Source organism: Natrix helvetica (assembly GCF_964273705.1).
Source record: "Natrix helvetica genome assembly, chromosome: 5".
In the NCBI taxonomy this organism is placed as follows: domain Eukaryota; kingdom Metazoa; phylum Chordata; class Lepidosauria; order Squamata; family Natricidae; genus Natrix; species Natrix helvetica.
Window position 1 is genome coordinate 7,964,855 of NC_138551.1, and position 22,767 is coordinate 7,987,621.

General features: G+C 45.1%; 1 protein-coding gene and 1 long non-coding RNA gene across 3 annotated transcripts in view; both read right to left on the reverse strand.

The window, feature by feature from the left end:
• The window catches only part of LOC309392436, a 198,426-nt gene that overhangs the window by 12,715 nt on the left and 162,944 nt on the right, over nucleotides 1-22,767 (reverse strand). The gene's annotated exons all lie outside the window — the stretch shown is intronic.
• The window catches only part of CLCN2 (chloride voltage-gated channel 2), a 144,199-nt gene that overhangs the window by 6,250 nt on the left and 115,182 nt on the right, over nucleotides 1-22,767 (reverse strand). Inside the window, exons 17-22 of one of the 2 annotated variants that reach the window (XM_081953624.1) lie at nucleotides 14,534-14,718; nucleotides 12,779-12,887; nucleotides 11,340-11,416; nucleotides 11,101-11,160; nucleotides 4,711-4,749; nucleotides 965-1,069 (exon numbers count right to left, since the gene is read on the reverse strand). In XM_081953624.1, coding sequence (XP_081809750.1) covers nucleotides 965-1,069; nucleotides 4,711-4,749; nucleotides 11,101-11,160; nucleotides 11,340-11,416; nucleotides 12,779-12,887; nucleotides 14,534-14,718 — 575 coding nt within the window. The remainder of the gene's footprint in view (nucleotides 1-964; nucleotides 1,070-4,710; nucleotides 4,750-11,100; nucleotides 11,161-11,339; nucleotides 11,417-12,778; nucleotides 12,888-14,533; nucleotides 14,719-22,767) is intronic. The other variant, XM_081953625.1, reaches the window with a different exon arrangement.

A 22,767-nucleotide genomic window follows, 5' to 3' on the forward strand; every position in this document is an offset into this window, starting at 1 on the left:
CCAGCTGGCTTCCGACAAGCAAAATCAACAGGAGAAGCCAGATTCCCTTAACAGCCACATCATTCATTCAGCAACTGCTGTGATTTGTTTGACGACAGCGGCAAAAAAGGCTGCAAAGCGGGGCACAACTCACTTGGCGTCTTGCTTAGCAATGGAAATTTGGGGCTCCTAAGTCGAGGACTACCTATTGTATTTTTCAGAGTATAATACGCTCTGAAGTATAAGACACGCCTAGCTTTTGGGGAGGAAAACAAAGAGAAAAAAAATCTGCCTCTGCCTCCCAGCAATTTGCCTCCTTGCACCAAACAGCAAACAGTACAGAAGATATACATTGTTTCTGGTGTTACATTTCATACTATCCTTTTGCAGATGTTGTTAAAAGTGAGGTGGCTTTCTGGAAATATGCATTATTCACTGTTATTTAAAAGAAGATACAATAGCACTGGGCCTCTTCAGATCAAGCATTGATTTCAAAAAGCTTCTTCATTTTGTTAAGTGGTCTAGAACAGTGATAAAGCAGTCTTCAAAAAATAGGTCTAATAATGTGAACATTCTGTAAGCCTTTATAGTTATTTATTTACCTCCGTGCAGCAAACAGCCTATTTCAGTTTAGCCTGATTAGAAGAAGAAAAAAATCTGTCTCTGCCTCCCAGCAATTTGCCTCCTTGCAGCAAACAGCAAGTTTCGCTTTCAATTTCAGTTTTAGCAGGGGGCTCCCGATGATCAGCTGTTTCAGGCTGCAGGGATTGCCATAGCCCATTGCAGCCTCCGCAAGCCCCATTTTCTCTGTTTGCTGCAAGGAGGTAAATTGCTGGGAGGCAAAGGCCAAAGGGTGGGGCTACATTCGGTGTATAAGACGCACCCAAATTTTCACCCTCTTTTAGGAGGGGGAAAAGATGCGTCTTATACTTTGAAAAATACGGTAATAAATCAGCCAGGTCTGCTTTAGTCCCCCACAATGTACCTTGTGCAAAGACGTCCGTTCTACCAGCTGGAAAGGTGCCGGGTCGATCTTGCAGTTGTTGAAGTTGACCAACTGATCGAGTTGTCGCTCCTCCCATTCCATCACCTACGAATCCAGGAGATGCATTAATGCAGCAGGCCAGCTCACGTTGATTTTTTTAAATTGCATTTGCAGGATAACATTTACAATATTTTCCCTCCACCCCCCCCCCCACCAAATATCAACCGTGCAACAATGTTCTACTGATAAAGGATTCTCCCACGGTAAACCGTCATGAATCTGCCTATAGACAGGAAGTTGAACTGGCCCTGTGGTACAATTGGAACAATCTGAAGCGGAACACGGTTAAAACTATAGAGATATAAAGAGTGCAGAGAAGACTGAAGACTTCCACACTTCTTTCTGGTAATTGCTGTCTTATTCGTACACCTTCCTGTTTGACCCAAATTCCTCAAATCCATAATCATCAAGGCAGAGAATTATGATTATGATTCAATACAATACAATACAATACAATAGTAGAGTTGGAAGGGACCTTGGAGGTCTTCTAGTCCAACCCCCTGCCTAGGCAGGAAACCCTATACCGTTTCAGACAGATGGCTATCCAACATCCTCTTAAAGACTTCCAGTGTTGTTCTTTTTGTATTTCAACAAAAAGCCCACGTAAGACTTCCAATGTTTTGGTTTTTTTAAAAAACCAGTCTTATTGCCTTTTCTCTGGCCAATGAAAGGAAATTGTGGAGACTCTAAATTATGGAGAAAGGAAAAGATGTGGAGACTCTAGAAAGAGTGCAGAGAAGAGCAACAAAGAGGATTAGGGGACTGGAGACTAAAACATATGAAGAACGGTTGCAGGAACTGGGTATGTCTAGTTTAATAGAAAGAAGGACCAGGGGAGACATGATAGCATTGTTCCAATATCTCAAAGGTTGCCACAAAGAAGAGGGAGTCAAACTATTCTCAAGGCACCTGAGGGCAGAACAAGAAGCAATGGGTGGAAACTAATGAAGGAGAGAAGCAACTTAGAACTGAGGAGAAATTTCCTGACAGTTAGAACAATGAATCAGTGGAACAGAAATTGCCTCCAGAAGTTGTGAATGCCCCAACACTGGAAGTCTTTAAGAAGATGTTGGATAGCCATTTGTCTGGAACGGTATAGGGTTTCCTGCCTATGCAGCGGGTTGGACTAGAAGACCTCCAAGGTCCCTTCCAACTCTATAATTGTATTGCGTCAACTCAGAAAGTCCTGCCTGCCCCAGGAGCTGCTAGTACAGTTCTATAGAGGAATTATGGAGTCTCTCTTTTGTATTTCTGTAACTGTCAGGTTTGTTACAGCAACCAAACAGAACGGGTACAGACTTCAACGGATAGTTAAGATGGCAGAAAATACAATGGCAACCAGCCTGCCTTCCATTGAGAACTTGTATACGTGCAAGGATCAGAAAGAGGGCTGAGAAAATATCTACAGACCCCACACATAAACCCTTTCAATGTCTCCCCTCAGGATGCCGCTTTAGGGCACTGCATAGGAAAACAACGAAGACACAAAGACAGTCCTCTCCGACCCCCATATCATCACTCTGCTAAATACCCAACTCCCACAGCATTGTCTTATGCCTAAGGATATCTAACTAGGTAATAGGGCTGAATTGCTACTATCTTTCTCATCCTTCCTATTACCTACTCCTATTGATAGCTTATGATTATCCCTGTTGTTTGTATCTTATCATTTATGATTTTGTTGCTTATGGTACTGTAACAGACAGCTTCTGCACTGGAGACAAATTCCTTGCGTGTCCAGCCACATTTGGCCAATAAAGAATATTCTATTTCTATTCTATTCCATTCCTCCTATTCCATTCTATTCTATTCTATTCTATTCCAACATTCTATTCTATTCCAATATTCTCTTCTCTTCCATTCCATTCCTTTCTATTCCTTCTATTCTATTCTATTCTATTCTATTCTATTCTATTCTATTCTATTCTATTCTATTCTATTCTATTCTATTCTATTCTATTCCATTCTATTCCATTCTATTCCATTCTATTCCATTCCTCCTATTACATTCCATTCTATCCTATTCCAATATTCTATTCTATTCCATTCCATTCCATTCCTCCCATTCTATTCCAATATTCTATTCTATTCTATTCCATTCAATTCCTCCTATTCCATTCTATTCTATCCATTCCAATATTCTATTCCATTCCAATATTCTATTCTATTCTATTCTATTCTATTCTATTCTATTCCATTCCATCCCGTCCCATCCCATTCCAATATTCTATTCTATTCTATTCCATTCCTCCTATTCCATTCTATTCCGTTCCAATATTCCACTTCAATATTCTATTCTATTCCATTCCATTCCATTTCTTTTCTTTCCTCTAGGAAGGTAACAGCATTCCGTGTGCCTTCTGTGTTTAGTCCTGCCGGCCACATGACCATGGAGACATCTTCAGACAGCGCTGGCTCTTCAGCTTTGAAACGGAGATGAGCAACACCCCCTAGAGTCAGGAACGACTAGCACATATGCGCGAGGGGAACCTTTACGGTGATTAAGAGAAAGCCTAACTGGTGCAACCACAGGCAAGCTTCCCCCCCCCCCCCGCCAGCTCTTAGCAACGGATAAGACAAACCACCTTGGAGGCCTCCGCTTGTTAATTATTTGCTTCAATTCAAAGAGATGCAGAGATGGATTACTGGGTATCATCGGAGACCTTTATGGACGGCGCCTTATCAGAAGCGTTCCCTGTCCTCCTTGATTAAGGCAATTGCGGCAATCTCATGCTCGACCAATGGCGCAGGGCCTCCTTTTGCACACGGTCCAAGGTTCAATTGCAACCCTCTCCCCTTTCAGATGCTAGAAAGCGACAACTGGGTTGATTTCATAAAAAGGCTGGCAGACCCGCTAGGTCTGTGATGGCAAACCTATGGCACACGTGCCACAGGTGGAACAGACAGCCCTCTCTGCAGGTGCACGAGCCATCGCCCCAGCTCAGCTCCCCCCTGCATGCACGCGCCCCTCCCGCCGGTCATCTGATTTTCTGGTCTTTGCTGTGCATGCGTGAAAGGCAGGATGCATGTGGGAGATGCGCGCGCATGCCTGGGGGTTTGTTGGGCTCACACGAGCATGCACGGGGAGGGGGAGGGGGAGGGTGGGCCCCCCCACGCCCCATTTTTGGTTTCAGGAGACTTCAGGAAGGCCTGCTTGGGCCAAAACGGGGGGCAGTAGAGGGGGTTGTGTGCGCATGCGCAGGGAGCTAGGCACGGACGGCGAAAAAGGTTAGCCATCACTGCACTAAGTAGACTAGGCTAGACCTGAATATCAAATCCAGAGTTAGACTACAACTATATTGAAATATAAGAGCATAATCTTGCAAGGCTGATTGTATTGGAACACAGCATAATAGGGTTGGAAGGGACCTTGGAGGTCTTCTAGTCCAGCCCCCTGCTCAAGCAGGAAATCCTGTATCATTTCAGACAAATGACTGTCCAATCTTTTCCTTAAAACCTTCAGGGATGATACAGCCACCACGTCTGGGGGTTTCTCCATTCCACCAATTTCATTGATTGATAAGTTAATCAATTAAATTATTATTTTAATTAAAAATATTATACAGGTAGCCCTTGACTTGCAACAGTTCATTTAGTGTCTTTTCAACATTATGCCACTCAAAAAATTTACTTATGGCCATTTTATACAGTTTTTCACACTTAACAACCGTTGCCACATCCCTTACCTCAGTTGGCGTCATCTCGCTAACCGGATCAAATTCTTCCTGCAAGAGAAACAAGGAGAGGAGGGATATTTATACAACCACAACCACATATGTGGGAAAAGGGACCCAGGGGGTGACTGGCAGTGGAAGGAAGGGAGGCCCAGCTGACCGGATTGGTGACAAAGGAGTAGAGACTGCAGTCAAATGAGGAGAATCACGGGTGATGGCAAGAAAACTACAGGAAGTCCTGCTTATAACTTCACTTAGGGACTGTTTGAAGATACAACGGGACTGAAAAAAAAGCAACTTAGGACCATTTGTCACCCTTATGACCGTTGCAGCATTCCCCTCTCCCCTGGTCACATGATCAAAATTCAGACACTGGGCAACTGGCTCATATTTTTGGCGGTTGTGGGTTCCTGGGGTTATGGGATCTCCTTTTGCGACCCAAAATCAGTGGGGGAAGCCAGATCCACTCAACAACTGTGCGACTAACTTAACAAGCGCAGCGTTTCACTTCACAGCTGTGGCAAGAAAGGATGTAAAATGGGGCGACGTTCACTTAACCAATGTCTCGCTTAGAAATCTGGGGCTCAATTGGGGTCGTACGTTGAGGACTACCTAACTTGGTAGGAACAAAGGGGGACCAAAGACTCATGCTGTCTTTAATTTAAAGTGGGGCCCATTCACATTGCGTTGGATGTGGTGAAGTCACCACAAGGTAAATTTTTTTTTTATCATGCCAGGGTTGCAGGTCAATTGTGCTGTTGTGTGGCAAGAGCTGGCCTATCAGACAAAAATCCTTCTATCCCTACAGTTGGACACTTTGCATTGCAAAACAACCTTCCAAGCTGGCTTGCAACAAGCAAAGTCAATGGAGAAACTGGATTTGCTCAAGTCAATCAGACAGAATAGAGCTGGAAGGGAACTTGGGGGTCTTCTAGTCCAACCCCCTGGTCGAGCAGGAGAACCTCTACCATTTCAGACAAATGGTTCTCTCTTCTTCAAAAACCCCAGTGCACCCATAACTTCTGAAGGCAAGTTGTTCCACTGATTAATTGTTCTCACTGTTAGGAAGTTTCTCCTTAATTTCAGGTTGCTTCTCTGCTTCATTATTTTCCATCCATTGTTTCTTGTCCTTCCCTCTGGTGCTTTGGAAAATAAGTTGGACCCCTTCTTCTTTTTGTGGCAGCCCCACAAATACTGGAAGACTGCTATCATGTCCCCTTCAGTCCTTTTCTCTAGACTAGCCATAGCCAAATCCTGCAACCGTTCTTCACATGTTTTAGTCTCCGGGCCGTTCATCATTTTAGTTGCTCTTCTTTGCGGTTTTTCCAAAGTCTCAACATCTTTTTTGTAACGTGGTGATCAAAACTGGATGCAAGTATTCCAAGAGTGGCCTTACTAAGGACTTATAAGTTTCCCCTCACACATATGTGCTGGTCATTCCCGGCTCTAGGGGGCGGTAGTTATCTCCGTTTCAAAGCCGAAGAGCCAGCGCTGTCTGAAGACGTCTCCGTGGTCATGTGGCCGGCATGACTCAACGCCGAAGGCACACGGAACGCTGTTCGCTTCCCACCAAAGGTGGTCCCTATTTTTCTACTTGCATTTTTACATGCTTTCGAAGTGCTCGGTTGGCAGAAGCTGGGACAAGTCACGGGAGCTCACCCCATTACGTGGCTCTAGGGATTCGAACCACCGAATTGCCGACCTTCTGATCGACAACCTCAGCGTCTTAGCCACTGAGCCACTGTGTCCCTTAGGGATTTATAAAGCGGTCCTATACTTCACCTGATGTTGATTCTATGGCTCTGTTTATAAAGGCAAGAATGCGATTCCCTTAACATTCGCTTAACAACTGTGGCATAAAAGGTCGTAACATGGTGTGGGGACTCACTTAAGAACTGCCTTGCTTAGCAACTGAAATTCTGATCCGAATTGTGGTTGTAAGACGAGGTCTACATGTAAGTGGGGGCTTGTGCTACTCTGTTGTGCAAGTCCCCAGCTGTTTGGTTAGCTTACGGTTTAGTGCACTGTGCAAGCTCACATTATGGATTAAATCAGTAGCCAGGTTACGTATATCATGTGAATGTAACACAAAGGACCCCCTGACTCTTATCTTCCCCCAGGTACATGGACTTTCACCACCCCCTTGCTTGCATCTGTGCCCTAAATCACACACAGGACCTTTGCAGGATCCAGGAGAGCAGATGTGTTGACTTGATGCTTCCGTCAATACAGCCTAATGTTGCATTAGCATTTTTAGCAGTGGGACTGCGTCAGTGGTGGGTGTCAAAATGTTTTAGAACCTCTTCTGTAGGTGTGGCCTGCTTTGTGGGAGTGGCTTGCCGGCCATGTAACCAGGTGGGAGTGGCTTGCCAGCCATGTGACTGAGTGGGAGTGGCTTGACAGTCATGTGACTAGGTGGGCGTGGCCAACTTGTAAAATGTGGGGAAACTCACTTAACAACGATCTTGCTTAGCAACCAAAATGTTGGCTTAGGAACTCAGGCATTTGAAGCACGCAAGTCTTAAAGCTGTCAAGTTACAAGACCCTTGCACCCCTAACCCTTTAGAAAGAAAAAACCCAGGGGTGTTCAAACTTGACAGCTTTAAGACTTGTGGACTTCAACTCCCAGAATTCCTCCTCCAGTCATGTTGGCTCAGGAACTCTGCCATTGAAGCACGCAAGTCTTAAAGCTGTCAAGTTACAAGACCCTTGCACCCCTAATCCTTTAGGGAAAAAACCCCAGGGGTGTTCGAACTTGACAGCTTTAAGACTTGTGGACTTCAACTCCCAGAATTCCTCCTCTCCCTCTTCATCTTGATGACGTACGGATGGACAGGAGGAGGGAGCTGGAACTGGTTCTAAACGGCACAGTAGATTTGTGGAAGCTCTTCTATAGAAGAGGTTAGAAGTGGCAGGAAGCCACCCCTGGACTGCGTCACTGTGTACCTCATAGTAAAGACCGAGCTGCAAAGAGCTACGCTTCTTGAATTGATTTCTCCTTGGGAAACACATTCCGTGAGAACCAGAAATGCCTTTTATACGTTTCTTTGCAAGAAAATGAGACATCGTCAGTCCAACGAGGATAAAAGCCCCCAAAGAGCATTCAACATTCACCCAGCGGGATTGTCTCTCTATTTCAGCCTCCTCTCGCCAATCGTTGTAGAGACTGGCACAGAAAGACCCCCAAAAATCACTTTCATGATGCAGATTTATTTTCAGGATAGAAAGATGGAAACTGAGGCAGGGATGAAGGCAAGAAATGTTTAGAATTGGCTGTTCCAGAGGCCATGGCTTTAAAGCAGGGCTGTCCAAACTTGGGAACGTTAAGACTTGTGGACTTCAAGTCCCAGAATTCCCCAGGGGAATTCTGGGACTTGAAGTCCACAAGTCTTAACGTTCCCAAGTTTGGACAGCCCTGCTTTAAATAAATCAACTGGTTTGTCAAAGGAAGAAAGAGGATTGTTTTGAGCGACAGCTAAGACGAAAACACAATCAAAACGAGAGGCGGAACTGTGCTGAAGGGACTGGACTGTGTCCATACAGGTAGTCCTCGACTTACGTCCACTCATTTAGTGACCCTACAAAGTTAAAACAGCACAGAAAAAAAGTGCCTTACAACTGTTTTTCACACTGACGACCATTGCAAGCGTACGACTTACGACTGTGGCCGTGGGATTAAAATTCGGGCCCTGGGCAACCGGTTCGTATTTATGACGGTCGCCATGACAGTCCGGGGGTGTCACATGATCCGCTTTGGTGCCCTTCGGACAAGCAAAGGCAACGGGGAAGCCAGATCCACTTAACAACTGCGTTATTAACTTAACGACGGCAGGGATGGACTTTGCGAAGGGTGGCAAGTGAGATAAATAAAACGGGGCAAAGCTGACCGAACAAGCTTAGCGGCCGGAGTGTTAGGCTCAATTGTGGTTGTAAGTCAAGGACCGCCCATACATTAGAGCAGTGTTTCTCAATAATGGTCACTTTAAGATGGTTGGATTTCCATTCCCAGAATTCCCCAGCCAAAATTCTGAGTGTTTAAATCAGGGGTGGGCTGCTGGTGGTCCGCAGGAGTTTGGGAGAGCCTCTAGTTAAGATTCTGTGCAATTTGGAGAACCTCCAAATCCCACTTTGGCTGGCCCTGCCCACCCGTCCCTTCCCCTCCCCTCCCCGGAGTCCCCATGCGGCCTGTTTTGGTTGCAGGTAACTACAAGGAGGCTTGGGGAGGGCAGAAAACAGGCCTACCGGAAGTTTGGGAAGGCTGGCCTCCCGAGGGCCTTCCGGAGCATGAGGAGGCAGTTTTCACCCTCCCGGAGGCTCGGGGAAAACTTCCGGAGTCGGGGGGGGGGGGGCAAAAAAAAACCCACCCTCCACCGTGGTGCAGGACTAGGCCACGCCCACCTAGCAACTGGACAGAGAACCCCTGGCTAATTTTTTTCATGCCCACCCCAGGTTTAAATCCAGACATTTTGAAGTTGCCCGAGCTAGAATATAGCTAGAGTATATTAAGAGAATTTTAAATTTTTTCTCTAAACAATACTAGATGTGTGTTTCCTGTACAAATTGTCCCAGAAAATCAGCTCAAAGAATGTCAACTAAGGTTTGGATAGCTCAATGCTTTTTGAAAGCTCCAATCAGGTGGAGCTTTTCTAACGTCATCCGCTTTATATACTCTGAGTCCTATTTATAGGCCCTAATTAAGCGTGCCTTGTGCGTGCTTCTTAATCTGAAGATAAGATATGGGCTCACGCTAATTGGAAAGTTATTATCTCTATCCGTGATTTTCAACCTCGGAAACTTTAGGAAGGGCTTATCAAAATTAACACAACTGTGCTACATGCAAGATTTCTTCTCATGATAAAAGATAGTACAAGTCAGCATAGCTACTATGGGTTGGCCGGGATGTGCAAAACCAAAAGCACAGCTTTTATTCTAAATGTATTTGCACGATATTATGCGAACAAAGATCTGTAATACAGGACAGGGTCTCTCAACTGTGGCAACTTTAAGATGGGTGGACTTCGACTCCCAGAATTCCCCAGCCAGCATGGAATTCTGGGAGTTGAAGTCCACCTATCTTAAAGGATGTTGTGGTTAGGGAATTCTGGGTGTTGAAGTCCACCTATCTTAAAGGATGTTGTGGTTAGGGAATTCTGGGTGTTGAAGTCCACCTATCTTAAAGGATGTTGTGGTTAGGGAATTCTGGGTGTTGAAGTCCACCTATCTTAAAGGATGTTGTGGTTAGGGAATTCTGGGTGTTGAAGTCCATACTTCTGTCAATACAGACTAACATTGCATTAGTATTTTCAGCAACTAGACTGTGTCACTGTCTACATCAGGAGTCTCCAACCTTGGCAACTTTAAGCCTGGTGGACTTCAACTCCCAGAATTCCCCAGCCGGCAAAGCTGACTTGGGAATTCTGGGAGTTGGAGCCCTCCAGGCAAAGCTGGCTGGGGATTTCTGGGAATTGAAGTCCTCCAGGCAAAGCTGGCTGGGGATTTCTGGGAATTGAAGTTCTCCAGGCAAAGCTGGCTGGGGATTTCTGGGAATTGAAGTCCTCCAGACAAAGCTGGCTGGGGATTTCTGGGAATTGAAGTTCTCCAGGCAAAGCTGGCTGGGGATTTCTGGGAATTGAAGTCCTCCAGGCAATGCTGGCTGGGGAATTCTGGGTGTTGGAGCCCTCTAGACAAAGCTGGCAGGGGATTTCTGGGAATTGAAGTCCTCCAGGCAAAGCTGGCTGGGGATTTCTGGGAATTGAAGTTCTCCAGGCAAAGCTGGCAGGGGAATTCTGGGAGTTGAAGTCCTCTAGACAAAGCTGGCAGGGGAATTCTGGGAGTTGAAGCCCTCTAGGCAAAGCTGGCTGGGGAATTATGGGAGCTGAAATCCTCCAGGCTTAAAGTTGCCAAGGTTGGAGACCCCTGATCTACATCATAATAAAGACTGAGCTGCAGAGAGCTGCCCTTGTTGAATTGATTTCTCTTTTGGAAAATATATTCTGTGAGCCCAGAAATCTCTTCCATATGCTTCGCGCAAGATAAACGAGGCATCTCAACCAAACTGTCGGGGGAATTCTGGGAGTTGAAGTCCACCCATTGAAAATTGCCACGGTTGACAAACATTGGTTTGGATCGAAGGTCGGAAAGAATACAAGGTTAATACTAAACTTTGCTAAAGGAGTTTGTATGGATAGACAGGCAGATTTTTTCCCAAAGTCTTCTAGTTAAGGCATGTGTGAATCCCAGAAGCCAAATTGTCTTGAATTGGGGAGTTAGGTTCATAAACCCTAAAACCTTCAGCACAGTTTTAACCCTCTCGGGCCACTCTAAGGGCCAATCTAGTTTTTAGTTCCTGTGATTTTTTTGGGAAGGAGAGGAACGGATACGGGGCGGCTGGCCCACACTTACCACCACAGAAATACGGACGCGTTTCGACTTTTGCTTTTCGGATGCCCCCGGATTCTCCTCCTTTTAATTTTTACCAGGGGAAGAAAACAAATGGGAGGGAGAGAGAACATAATTTCAGGAGGGGAGCGGGGACAAGTCCGCCATGTGAGAGGATAAGCAGCGGCCTGGGAAGTAAAGATTTGGGCTTTCTTGGCTCAAAGATGGAGAGAGGGATGGGGTGATAAAAACGGGGAGCTCACCTCCACGGACTCGGCTGCTGAGGCGTTGGCGCAAAAAAGGTTCCTCAGGGTCTTCCCTGCCGTCTCGGTTGTCCCAGCTGTCGAGAAAGAGAAAGAGAGAAAGAGAAAGAGGGAGAGAGAAAGAGGGAGAGAAAGAGAAAAGAGAGAGAAAGAGAGGGAGGGAGGGAGAAAGAGAGAGATGGAGTAGAAAAAGAGAGGGGGAAAGAGAGAGAGAGAAAGAGAGAGAAATGGAGATAGAGAAAGAGAGAGAGAAAGAGAGGGGGAGAGAGAGAAAGAGGGAGAGAAAGAGAAAAGAGAGAGAGAGAAAGAGAGAGAGGAGGGAGGGAGAAAGAGAGAGATAGAGATAGAAAAAGAGAGAGAGAGGGAGAGAAATGGAGAGAGAGAGGGGGGAGAGAGAGAAAGAGGGAGAGAAAGAGAAAAGAGAGAGAGAGAAAGAGAGAGAGAGGGAGAAAGAGAGAGATCGAGATAGAAAGAGAGAGAGGGAAAGTGAGAGAGAAAAAGAGAGAGAAATGGAGATAAAGAGAGAGAAAGAGAGGGGGATAAAGAGAAAGAGGGAGAGAAAAAGAAAAAAGAGAGAATAAGAGAGAGAGAGAGAGAGAAATGGAGGGAGGGAGAAAGAGAGATGGAGATAGAGAAAGAGAGAGGGAGAGAGAGAGAGAGAAAGGGAGGGGGAGGGAGAGAAAGAGAGAGAGAAAGAGCTCATAATTATTCAGAGAGTACCTGGGGGAGGACTCAAGTGCTATACAGGTAGTCCTCAAATTACAACCACAACTGAATCCAACATTTCTTTCATTAAGTGAAACATCTCCTAAGTGAGTTTTTCCCCATTTTATAGCTTTTTTTTGCCAGAGTTGTTAAGTGAATCATTGCAGTTCTTGAATTAGTAACATGGTTGTTAAGTGAATCTGGCTTCCCCATTGACTTTGTTTGTCAGAAGGTCGCAAAAGGGGATCACCACATGACCCCGGGACACTGCAACCGTCATAATTATGAGTCAGTTGCCAAGCGTCTGAATTTTGATCACATGACTATGTTGCAATGGTTGTAAGCGTGAAAAACGGCCATAGGTCACTTTCTTCAGTGCCGTTGTAACTTTGAACAGTCACTAAATGAACTGTTGCACGTCGAAAACCTGCATTGTGCAGAGGACTAGCAACTTGAAGCCCGCCGTTAGAGATCAATGCAGCAAGGCAGTTTGGGAAGCAGAAAGTCACTTTCTAAGAAAAAAAAAACTGTATAGTTTGCATGGCAACAATAAAGGGGAATATTTGTAGCTCAGGGTTGACCCAAGAGTTTTCCTTGGTGCTCTCTGAGCTCGGTCGTTTTCTCGCAGGCGTTGCATTACCTAACTAGGTAACACCATCAGTGCTGTAGTAAGGAGAGGGAGTTTACATGGAGAACTCAACGGGGCCTAGAGCAAAAAGAGCTTTTTCGGTCACCTGAAGGGTTGTCTGATAAAGTGCTGGGGATCCGTTTCAGAGCCGGCTTCAGGGGCTTCCGGGGTTCGCTCTGTGGAGGGAGGAAGGAGGAGGATTCCTCTGGGACAATCTGGTTGGAGAAGAAGAACGGAAGACGTTAGAAAGGGAGACAACTTCAACTCGGATGCGTCATGGTTTGGGAGAAAGACTTTGGGGATTGAGGGAAAGATAAGAGAGAGAGGAGCCCTCAGTGGCTTAACAGTCAGAGGAAGAAATTTGCCCTGTGTTTCCCTGAAAATAAGACCCTGTCTTACATTTTATTTTTTGCCACCAAAAAAGGCACCAGGCCTTATTTTCGGGGGGGGGGTGTCCTCCATTGACTCACCTCACTTGCGTGAGTCGCCCAGAGGCCGAGGTGCGCAACTGTCTGAAGGTAAATAGTACGGCAGCTCCACCTCCCCCACCTCCACCGTGGGTTGCTGCTGGTTTGGTCCGGATTGGGTGAACCGGTAGTGCCAGTGGTGGGAGGCTCCGCCCACCCGCCCGGATGCTTCTGCGCATGCGCAGGAAGCATCGCACGCATGGGAGCGGGCCCGAACCGGTAGTAAAACAATTGGCAACCCACCACTCACCCTAGCTTATTTTTTACCCAAGCGCCCTGGGAGTGGGCAGGGTCTTAATTAGGGCTTATTTTGAGGGTAGGGCTTATATTGGCCGCATGTGTAAAAACTAAGCTAGGACTTACTTTCGGGGTAGGTTGTATTTTTGGGGAAACACGCTAGGAGGCATCTGCCCTAATTGTTCAGCTGCTTAAAAATGGAGGCAGGGGATTTGCACCTTCAGATTTGCAAGATTCTCTTAACTTAGCTTTGCAAGACAGGTAGTCTTCGACTTCTAACTAGTCGCTTAGCAACCGTTCAGAGTTATGACAGATCTCCCGGGGGGGAGGGGTACTTACAATCCAGATTCAAAGATCTAATATGGCCGCCCCTCTCCCTGAGGCCACATGACCGTACGTCGTGCACTTGGCCATATTTAAAACCATTTGCAGCGTCCCACGCTCATGTCACTGCCTTTTACCTATTTATTTGATGTATTTATTTATTTTAGTGTATTTATATGGCTGCCTACTTGCTCTCAGCAACTCGAAGTGGCTGTTACAGGCAATTACGATGGTTTTTGCTGAAAACTGGCATTAGCTTCTGGCCTCTAGCAAACCATTAGCTCACTTAATGGGTGCCGTGTTTGTTAAATGACCGCTGCAAAGAAAGGTCATAAAATTGGGTCAGTCACATTGGCGATCTGATTTACAACTGTCCTTGGTTATGACGGTAATGGGCAGGCTTCATGACGGTCATAGTTTGAGGACTGCCTTTAAAGAAGAATTAATTCATCTGGTTGTTATTTCCTGTTGGGGTTACCCAGGTGCCCTGACAGTTGCTTTGCACCCCAAAAGGACGAGTGGAGGCGACTGTGTGTTTCCCTTTTTCCAATGGTTTTGTAGGAGATAACCAGGCTGAGCCCGAGGGAGGGGTCAAACGCGTCATCAGCCATGAATCCCTGCGTGCTCACAAAGAGATCTAAATCCAGCCCACAAGGAATGCCTTCATTTCCCTTGACCGTTAGTAGCTCAGATTTTTGTAGAGAGCTAAGCTTTCAGGAAAAAAAAAATCTTTATACGAGATGACTGAATCTCCCGATTTCCCTGACATTTGACTGGTTTGGAGTGCTTTACAAAGTGAAAGGTGTTGGCAAAGTCACCGTTGGCGTAGTCACCTGAAAGCGCACTCCTGTGTCTGGCGCATGGTGCGGCTCCTTGTTTTCCTGGATCTTCTCAGGGACCCGGTGCTCCAGCTGCGTTTTCTCCTCCATAAACTGCCGGCGGCGAATGTAGCTCAGCTGGTCGTGGAGGAGGGCACCAATCTGAGTGCGCTCAATGGATCCGAGCAGGATCATGGATTCTGCAGAGAGAAGCAAATGGAATCTATTTTCTGGACTGAGGACCTGTCAGGGTGTGAATTCCGCCCTGAATTAACGAGCTGTGAATCTTGGCATTCCTTGAAAGCATGCCTTTGAAGTAAGCGAAAATAAACCCGAGGCATAATCTAATAAAAGCCATTTTAATTGTAAAGAAAGTAAAAATACAAACCTACTAACTAAATTGATTACATCTTTGGCAGAGCTTCTTTGTCTACCTGCATACAGACGAAGGAAGGAAGGAAGGAAGGAAGGAAGGAAGGAAGGAAGGAAGGAAGGAAGGAAGGAAGGAAGGAAGGAAGGAAGGAAAGGATGTGATGTAATGACCTGCGCAGTAAGTCATTGCTGATAAGAGACAGTTCAGGCTGCGCAGAGACGCAATGCGCAGCTATGTTTAACTGAGTCAGATAAAGGTTAGGAGGCACATTTGCCTGCACACTAAACTTGCTTGGCATTACGGCTTATCGTGCTGGGCAAATTCCACCATTTCTGAATCCACAGAGTGGGATAATTTGAAAATGGGATAATTCTCTATGTTTTTAAAATAATCCTGAAGGGGCTGGACTAGAAGGCCTCCAGGGTTCCTTCCAGCTTGTTCTGTTCTGTTCTGTTCTATTCTATTCCACTCCATTATTCTATTCTGTTCTGTTCTGTTCTGTTCCGTTCCGCTCCACTCCACTCCACTCCACTCTAGTGAAATACAACCAGTGACTCAGTTCCCAGGTGTCTAGCTTGATCCACTGGATAAAGTCCCAGTTCTCTTACATTTATGGTGAGCTATTTCTCCCAGCAACCTCTAGTGCTATGCAAATTCAATGCAAATGCAACTGGTGACTCATCCTGCTTAAAGGGGTTCGGGGGGCACAGCTGCCTTGCAAAAGTTGGCATACAGCACTTGCAACCGATGCTACAAATCATTTCAACGTGCAGCTATTTCCCTAACCCCCTGCTGTGCATGACATGTAACTCCGCTTGTTCCTCCCAAAGGCCAAACGGCTGTTACAAGGATTGTGGCAAAGTTGAACGGGGCGCACAATGGCGCCGCAGAAAACTGGCCGGCTTCCTGTCCTTTTGACAGCAAATCTGAAGTGACCGGGCTTCAAACGTCTCCATTATATTCAGAGATAACTGGCCGTACAAATATGAGCCAATAGCTGCCCTCACTATTTCCTCAAGACTAAAAGTCTTCTTAATTCCTAATTTCCTGACCAATGTCACTGTCTCGGAACAGGATCCAATTTCTCAAAATCCCTTTTTTAAAACTTCCTGAGGTACCAAAAACCAGATGCACACACTCAAGCTGGGATCTGACCAAAATAAGGTTCTTAAAAACCTGTTGGAGGCATGTGATTTATCTTACTTTCTACCATAGACCTTCGTTTGTGGAATCAGAATCACGTGAAGTTTTAGTAGCGCTTCATAAAGCCTCAGTACGGCCACACCTGGAAAACCTGCATCCAGATTTGGTCACCACATTGCAAAAAAGATGTTGAGACTTTGGAAAAGGGGCAGAGAAGAGCAACTAAGATGATTAAAAACCTGGAGGCTAAAAGATGGGAAGAACAGTCGCAGGATTTGGGGTTGGCTAGTCTAGAGAAAAGAAGGACTAGGGGAGACATGATAGCAGTCTTCCAATATCTCAGGGGCTGCCACAAGGAAGAGGGAGTCAAACTATTCTCCAAAGCACCTGAGGGCAGGACAAGAAACAATGGATGGAAACTAACCAAGGAGAGAAGCAACCTGGAATTAAGGAGAAATTTCCTAACAGTGAGGACAATTAACCAGTGGAACAGCTTGGCTCCAGAAGTTATAGGTGCTTCATCTCTTTTAAGAATAGAATAGAACAGATTTGGAATAGAAGACCTCCAAGGTCTTTTCCAACTGTTATTCTATTCTGTTCTGTTCTGTTCTGCTCTATTCCATTCCATTCTCTATTCTGTTCTGTTCCGTTCCATTCTCTATTCTATTCTATCCTATTCTATTCTATCCTATTTCATTCCATTCCATTCTCTGTTCCGTTCCATTCCATTCCATTCCATTCCATTCCATTCTATTCTATTCTATAACATTCTCTATTCTACTTTATTCTATTCCATTCTCTATTCTATCCTATTCTATTCTATTTCATTCCATTCCATTCCATTCTCTGTTCTGTTCTGTTTCATTCCGTTCCATTCCATTCTCTATTCTATTCTATTCTATTCTATTCTATTCCATTCCATTCCATTCTCTGTTCTATTCTATTCTATTCTATAACATTCTCTATTCTATTTTATTCCATTCCATTCCATTCAATTCTCTATTCTATTCTATTCCACTCCATTCCATTCTCTATTTATTCTATTCTATTCTGTTCTATTCCACTCCATTCTCTGTTCCGTTCCGTTCCATTCTGTATTCCATTCCATTCTCTATTCCATTCCATTCCATTCCACTCCATTCCATTCCACTCCATTCCATTCCACTCCTTTGAAATGATAAATCATAGTCCCTTTTCTCCAGTTGAAGAATGCCCCATGAAGCCTTTTGAATGTTTCATCAAAGATTGTTACCAGCTTGCATTTGTTGCAAATATATCTCAGGATGCTTTCAGGCAGGAAAACACACTTGCCACAAGCACTGCAGATCACAAGTACAGACTTTTGATTGCCCTTCATCTCCACTTTTGCTTCTTAGATATCACCAGCGGAATCAGCATGTATTTCTCTTTGATCTTTTTTCTTTTAGACTTTTGCATTAGCCAAGATCAAAGGGTTCCCTCGGGTGGAAAAAGGACTCTTCAGCAAGATCCCTTTACCTCCCCCACTGGCTTTCTCAGGGAGATCTGGGGATAATATGTTTTTTTTAAAAAACCTCTAGAAGTTATTAAACAACATCTAGTACACAGAGGGAGGATCAAACCCATCTGATTGAAGCTTTCTAAACTAAGTGGGAAAGCAAATTTATGGAGGCAACATATTCCCTACATTTTATAGGCCTGCAGCCCTGGGCACAAAGTCTTGGCCATGCATAAAGACATACATACATGGGCATTTTTAACCAAGGAAGGAAGGCAGGAAGGAGAGAGGGAGGGAGTGGGGAGAAAGAAGGAAGGGGATATAATGAAGGAAGGAAGGGAGGATATAAATCAGAAAGGAAAGGAAGTGGAGGAAGGAAGGAAGGAAGTAAGGGAGGAGGGAGGGAAAAGAAAGAAGGAAATATAATGAAGGAAGTGAGGACATAAATACGGAAGGAAGGGAGTGAAGGAAGGAGGGAGGGGGAAAGAAGGAAGGAAATATAATAAAGGGAGGGAGGCAGGATATAAATGAGGAATGAAGGGAGTGAAGGAAGGAAGAAAGTAAGGAGGGAGGGAGGAAGGGAGGGGAGAGGGGAAAGAAGGAAGGAAATATGAAGGAAGGAGGGAGGGAGGATATAAATGCGGAAGGAAGGGAGTGAAGGAAGGAAGTAAGGAAGGCGAAAGGGAGGGGAGAAAGAAGGAAGGAAATATGAAGGAAGGAAGGGAGGGATGATATAAATGAGGAAGGAATGGAGTGTGAAGGAAGGAAGGAAGGAAGGAAGGAAGGAAGGAAGGAGGGAGGAAAGAAAGAAGGAGATATAAGGGAGATATAAAGGAGAATATAAGGGAGATATAAAGGGAGAATAAAGAAGGAGATATAAAGGAGATATAACCTCCAGAAGTTGTGAATGCCCCAACAGTGGAAGTCTTTAAGAAGATGTTGGATAGCCATCTGTCTGAAACGGTATAGTGTTCCCTGCCTAGGCAGGGGGTTGGACTAGAAGACCTCCAAGGTCCCTTCCAACTCTACTATTGTATTATTATTGTATTATTGTATTATTATATAATGAGGGAGGGAGGGAGGAGATAAATGGGGAAGGAAGGAGATAAATGAGGAAGGAAGGAAGGAAGAAAGGAAGGAAGGAGGGAGGAAAGAAAGAAGGAGATATAATGAGGAATGAAGGGATGGAGGAGATAAATGGGGAAGGAAGGAGATAAATGAGGAAGGAAGGAAGGAAGGAAGGAAGGAAGGAAGGAAGGAAGGAAGGAAGGAAGGAAGGAAAGATCTCTATCTGAGGTGAGGCAAACTATGGGTGACTTGAGACATTATGGCAGTATTTCTCAACCTCACCACCTTTAAGGTATGAGGACTCCAACTCCCAGAATTCCCCAGCCGAGATTACCGCATACTAGAATTCAGCAATCTCCATTTCTCTATTCCACAACTGCAGAACTGATCTGGCAACCCTTCCAGATGCTGGAACAGCCTGGATATTATTTTTCTGTACTGTTCCATAATCAAAAGAGTTTTCTATGCAGGATTCAAACCCTGGAGAACTCCACTTTTCTTACGGTCTTTGCTTTTAATTTTTTTTTAAAAAAAAAACCCCCACTTTGTAGCTGCACTCGGGAGAAGCTAAGGAACGATTCCTATCCCACTCCGCTCTTCCTGTGAGATGCAGACTAAGCAAAACATGGCAAAACTACTAATTTGGATGACTAATACAGCACAGGAGTACAATTGTTAGTTTTGTTGTGGTTGTTATTTTTGTAAGAGAGGAACAGATGCGGTTTGAAACTCAGCTGAAAGAAAAACTCTGTTATGCCAGCGCAGGAAGCAAAACACGATGGGAAGAACAGGGGAAGTGAATAAGAACATTCAAATTAAAGTATAAAACCTGGCATTCACTTAAACCAGCATTCTGAGTCCCATGGCGGCCTATCTGTTGCATCTCAACAGGAAATACCATATTTTTGGAGTATAAGACGTACCTTTTGCCCCCTAAAAGAAGGTGAAAATTTGGGTGTGTCTTATACACCAAATGTAGCCCCGTCCACCTGCCGGCTTCCACCCTTTGGTCTCTGCCTCCCAGCAATTTACCTCCTTGCAGCAAATGGGAAAATGGGGCTTGCGGAAGCTGCAATAGGCTATGGCAATCCCTGCAGCCTGAAACAGCTGATGATAGGGAGGCCCATGCTGAAATTGAAAGTGAAACTTGCTGTTTGCTCCAGGAAGCAAATTGCTGGGAGGCAGAGGCAGGTTTTTTTTTCTTGTGCTAATCAGGCGGTTTGCTGCAGGGAGATAAGTCAATGACATATAATGTTCACATTATTAGATTTATTTTTTAAAGACTGCTTTATTATTGTTCTAGACAGCTTAACAAAATGCTTTTTAAAATAAATGCTTGATCTGAAGAGGCCCAGTGTTATTGCATCTTCTTTTAAATAGCAGAGAATAACTGTCCTTCCAGAAAGCGCATCAATTTTAACAGCATCTGTACAAGTGTAGTCTGAAATGTAAAATGCAAACAGTGTATATTGTCTGTACTGTTTGCTGTTTGTTGCAAGGAGGCAAATTGCTGGGAGGCAGAGGCAGATTTTTCCCCCCTTGTTTTCCTCCCCAAAAGCTAGGTGCTCCTTATATTTCGGAGCGTCTCATACTCCGAAAAATACGTTAATAATTTTCTATTGTAGCTCTTTACAAGCTGGTGCTCAAAATACGCAGGTAGTCCTCGATTTACAACAGTTCGTGACAGTTCAATGTTGCCACAGCACTGAAAAAAGAGTGACTTATGGCCGTTTTTCACACTTACAACTTTTGGAGCATTCCCACCCCACCCCCGATCATGTGAATCCAAATTCAGACGCTTGGCCACGGACTCGTACTTATGACCGTTGCTGCGTCCCAAGATCACGGGATCTCCTTTGGCAACTTTTGGACGAGCAAAACCAATGGGGAAATCCAGATTCACTTAACAACCATGTCACTAACTTATCAACAGCGGCGATTCACTAAACGTCTGTGGCAAGGAAGGCGGTATATGACCGTTGCTGTGTCCGACCTTGTGACAAAAATGTCTCTGTGGAGGCCAGATTCACTTAACAACCATGTTACTAATTGAACAAGAGCAGTGACCAGAAAGTGGGGCAAAATTCACTTAACAGATGTCTCACTTAACAACAGAATTTTGGGGCTCAATGGAGTCGTAACTCAAGGACTATCTGTATCTAGCGTGAATGTCTGGTATCTACTTTTGTTCTTCTTTTTTTTTAAGGTACCGTAATTCAGTTTGGCTCAGGCTGGTGGATTTGACACTTTCCCCATCCAGGCTTAAGGGAACTGTGCCTGTGTTGTCTGCAATCGAAGCAGACAGTTACAATGGCACGGAAAAGAGGGACGGGTTTTTCACACTTAGGATCATTTTCACACTTAGGATCATGTGACCCCCCCCATGGTCACATGATCAAAATTCGGAGGCTTGGCAACTGGTTCACATTTATGACGGTTGCAGCATCCCTGGGTGATGTGACTCCTGTTTGCAAATAGGTTCATTCAGCCTATTAACCACAAACCAAAATTAACATTATTTAGGTTTTAGTCTCAAGGGTGTTTTTTTTTTAAAGGCAACTGGAGTGTTTTTTCTGGAGGAAGAGGAGGAGGAGAAAGAGAAGGAGGAGGAGAAAGAGAAGGAGGAGGAGAAGGAGGAGGAGAATGAGGAGGAGGAGAAAGAGGAGGAGGAGGAGGAGGAGGAGCAGAAGGAGAGGGAGGAGGAGAAAGAGGAGAAGGAGGAGGAGAAGAAAGAAGAGGAGGAGAAGCTGGGGGGAGGAGGAGGAGGAGCAGAAGGAGGAGGAGGAGAAGAAAGAGGAGGAGGAGAAAGAGAAGGAGGAGAAAAAGGAGGAGAATGAGGAAGAGGAGAAGCTATGGGGAGGGGGAGGAGGAGGAGGAGGAGGGGGAGGAGAACTTGTTTCACTTCTCATCCAAGATGAAGCTTCTTGGATGAGAAGCAAAATGTTTTCCTTTCTTCCTCAAGTTGCCCTTCTTTTTAAAAAAAGCACCTTTGAGATAACTATGACCTGGATGACTGAGAATCTTCATGGACATTTATTCAAGTTTAGCCTGTTGATGCAGACGTAAGACCTTTAGCTGACTTGGTTCAGTTTGTTGTGTGAATGCAACTGAGGAAGTCGTCCCAGTTGGGAGTATCAAACCTTTCTTAAGGATGCTCCAGAAATAATACAGAGGGGAAGTCAGATGCGTCATAGACTACTGGACTACCTTTGTTGCCATGATGTCTTTCTGGCTATATACTATTTTAAAAAACCACCACAAACCGAGCTTGATCTAAGAAGAATTTCAAAAACATCAGGTTGGCAATTATGATTTGAACGGATCATTTCTCCTCTCTAATTTCACATCCAATTCAGCGACAACGTGCTGAATCTTTTGATGTTGTTATAATTTGGGCTTGGTGATGTCAGTAGCTGCTCGCTTGATTCACCAATCGATAAAGCATTAGGAAAATAGCATCAGCTCTTTTGGAAGAGGCATTGGACAAACTGAGAAAATCTATATTTGTCCCCATGGAAAACGCACGTGGCCGTACGCGTGCGCCGATGTTTAGGCGCTGATGCTTCTGTTTATGCATTTGCACGCTCAGAAGATGCACTTGTCAGGCCTGGAAGCCACCTTTTGCATTGGGCCTTGCCAATGTTCTGGCCCAGGCTTCCCAAGAGCATGAAGCAAACTCCTTGTCCCGACAAAAAAACCCTTTTATAAATTTACTGTGAATTCTGCTCATTCACATCCAGCAAAGTCTTTCGAGGGAGGATTTACAGTCACAGACCTTATCTGGCTTGGAGAGCTGACAGGCCGATCTCTGCAGAACTTGGCAAGGAGTCTCGGAGAGTCACCAACCAATGAAGTAAACTAATAGTCTCCTGCAAACTCCACTCCCCTTTTATTTTATTTCCTCTGGAAGGGGCCATTCATTGTCCACCTGTGGCCTTACTCCCAAGTCGACCCCTGTTCTTTAGCTGCTCCCTTTGTCTGGCAACTCTGCGCATGCGCACACTGGGAAAAGGCTCCAGCTGTTCTTCTGCCTCACTGATGTCTGACTCTGAAGGCTGCTGATAACTGGCATACGGCTCTGTCCCCCTCTCTGCCTCCAACAGAGCGCTCACCAGAGCCTTCCCCAGACTCCAGGACTGGCCCATGTTCCCCCCAACCTCCTCACTGTCCAAACCTTCTGCGGGATGC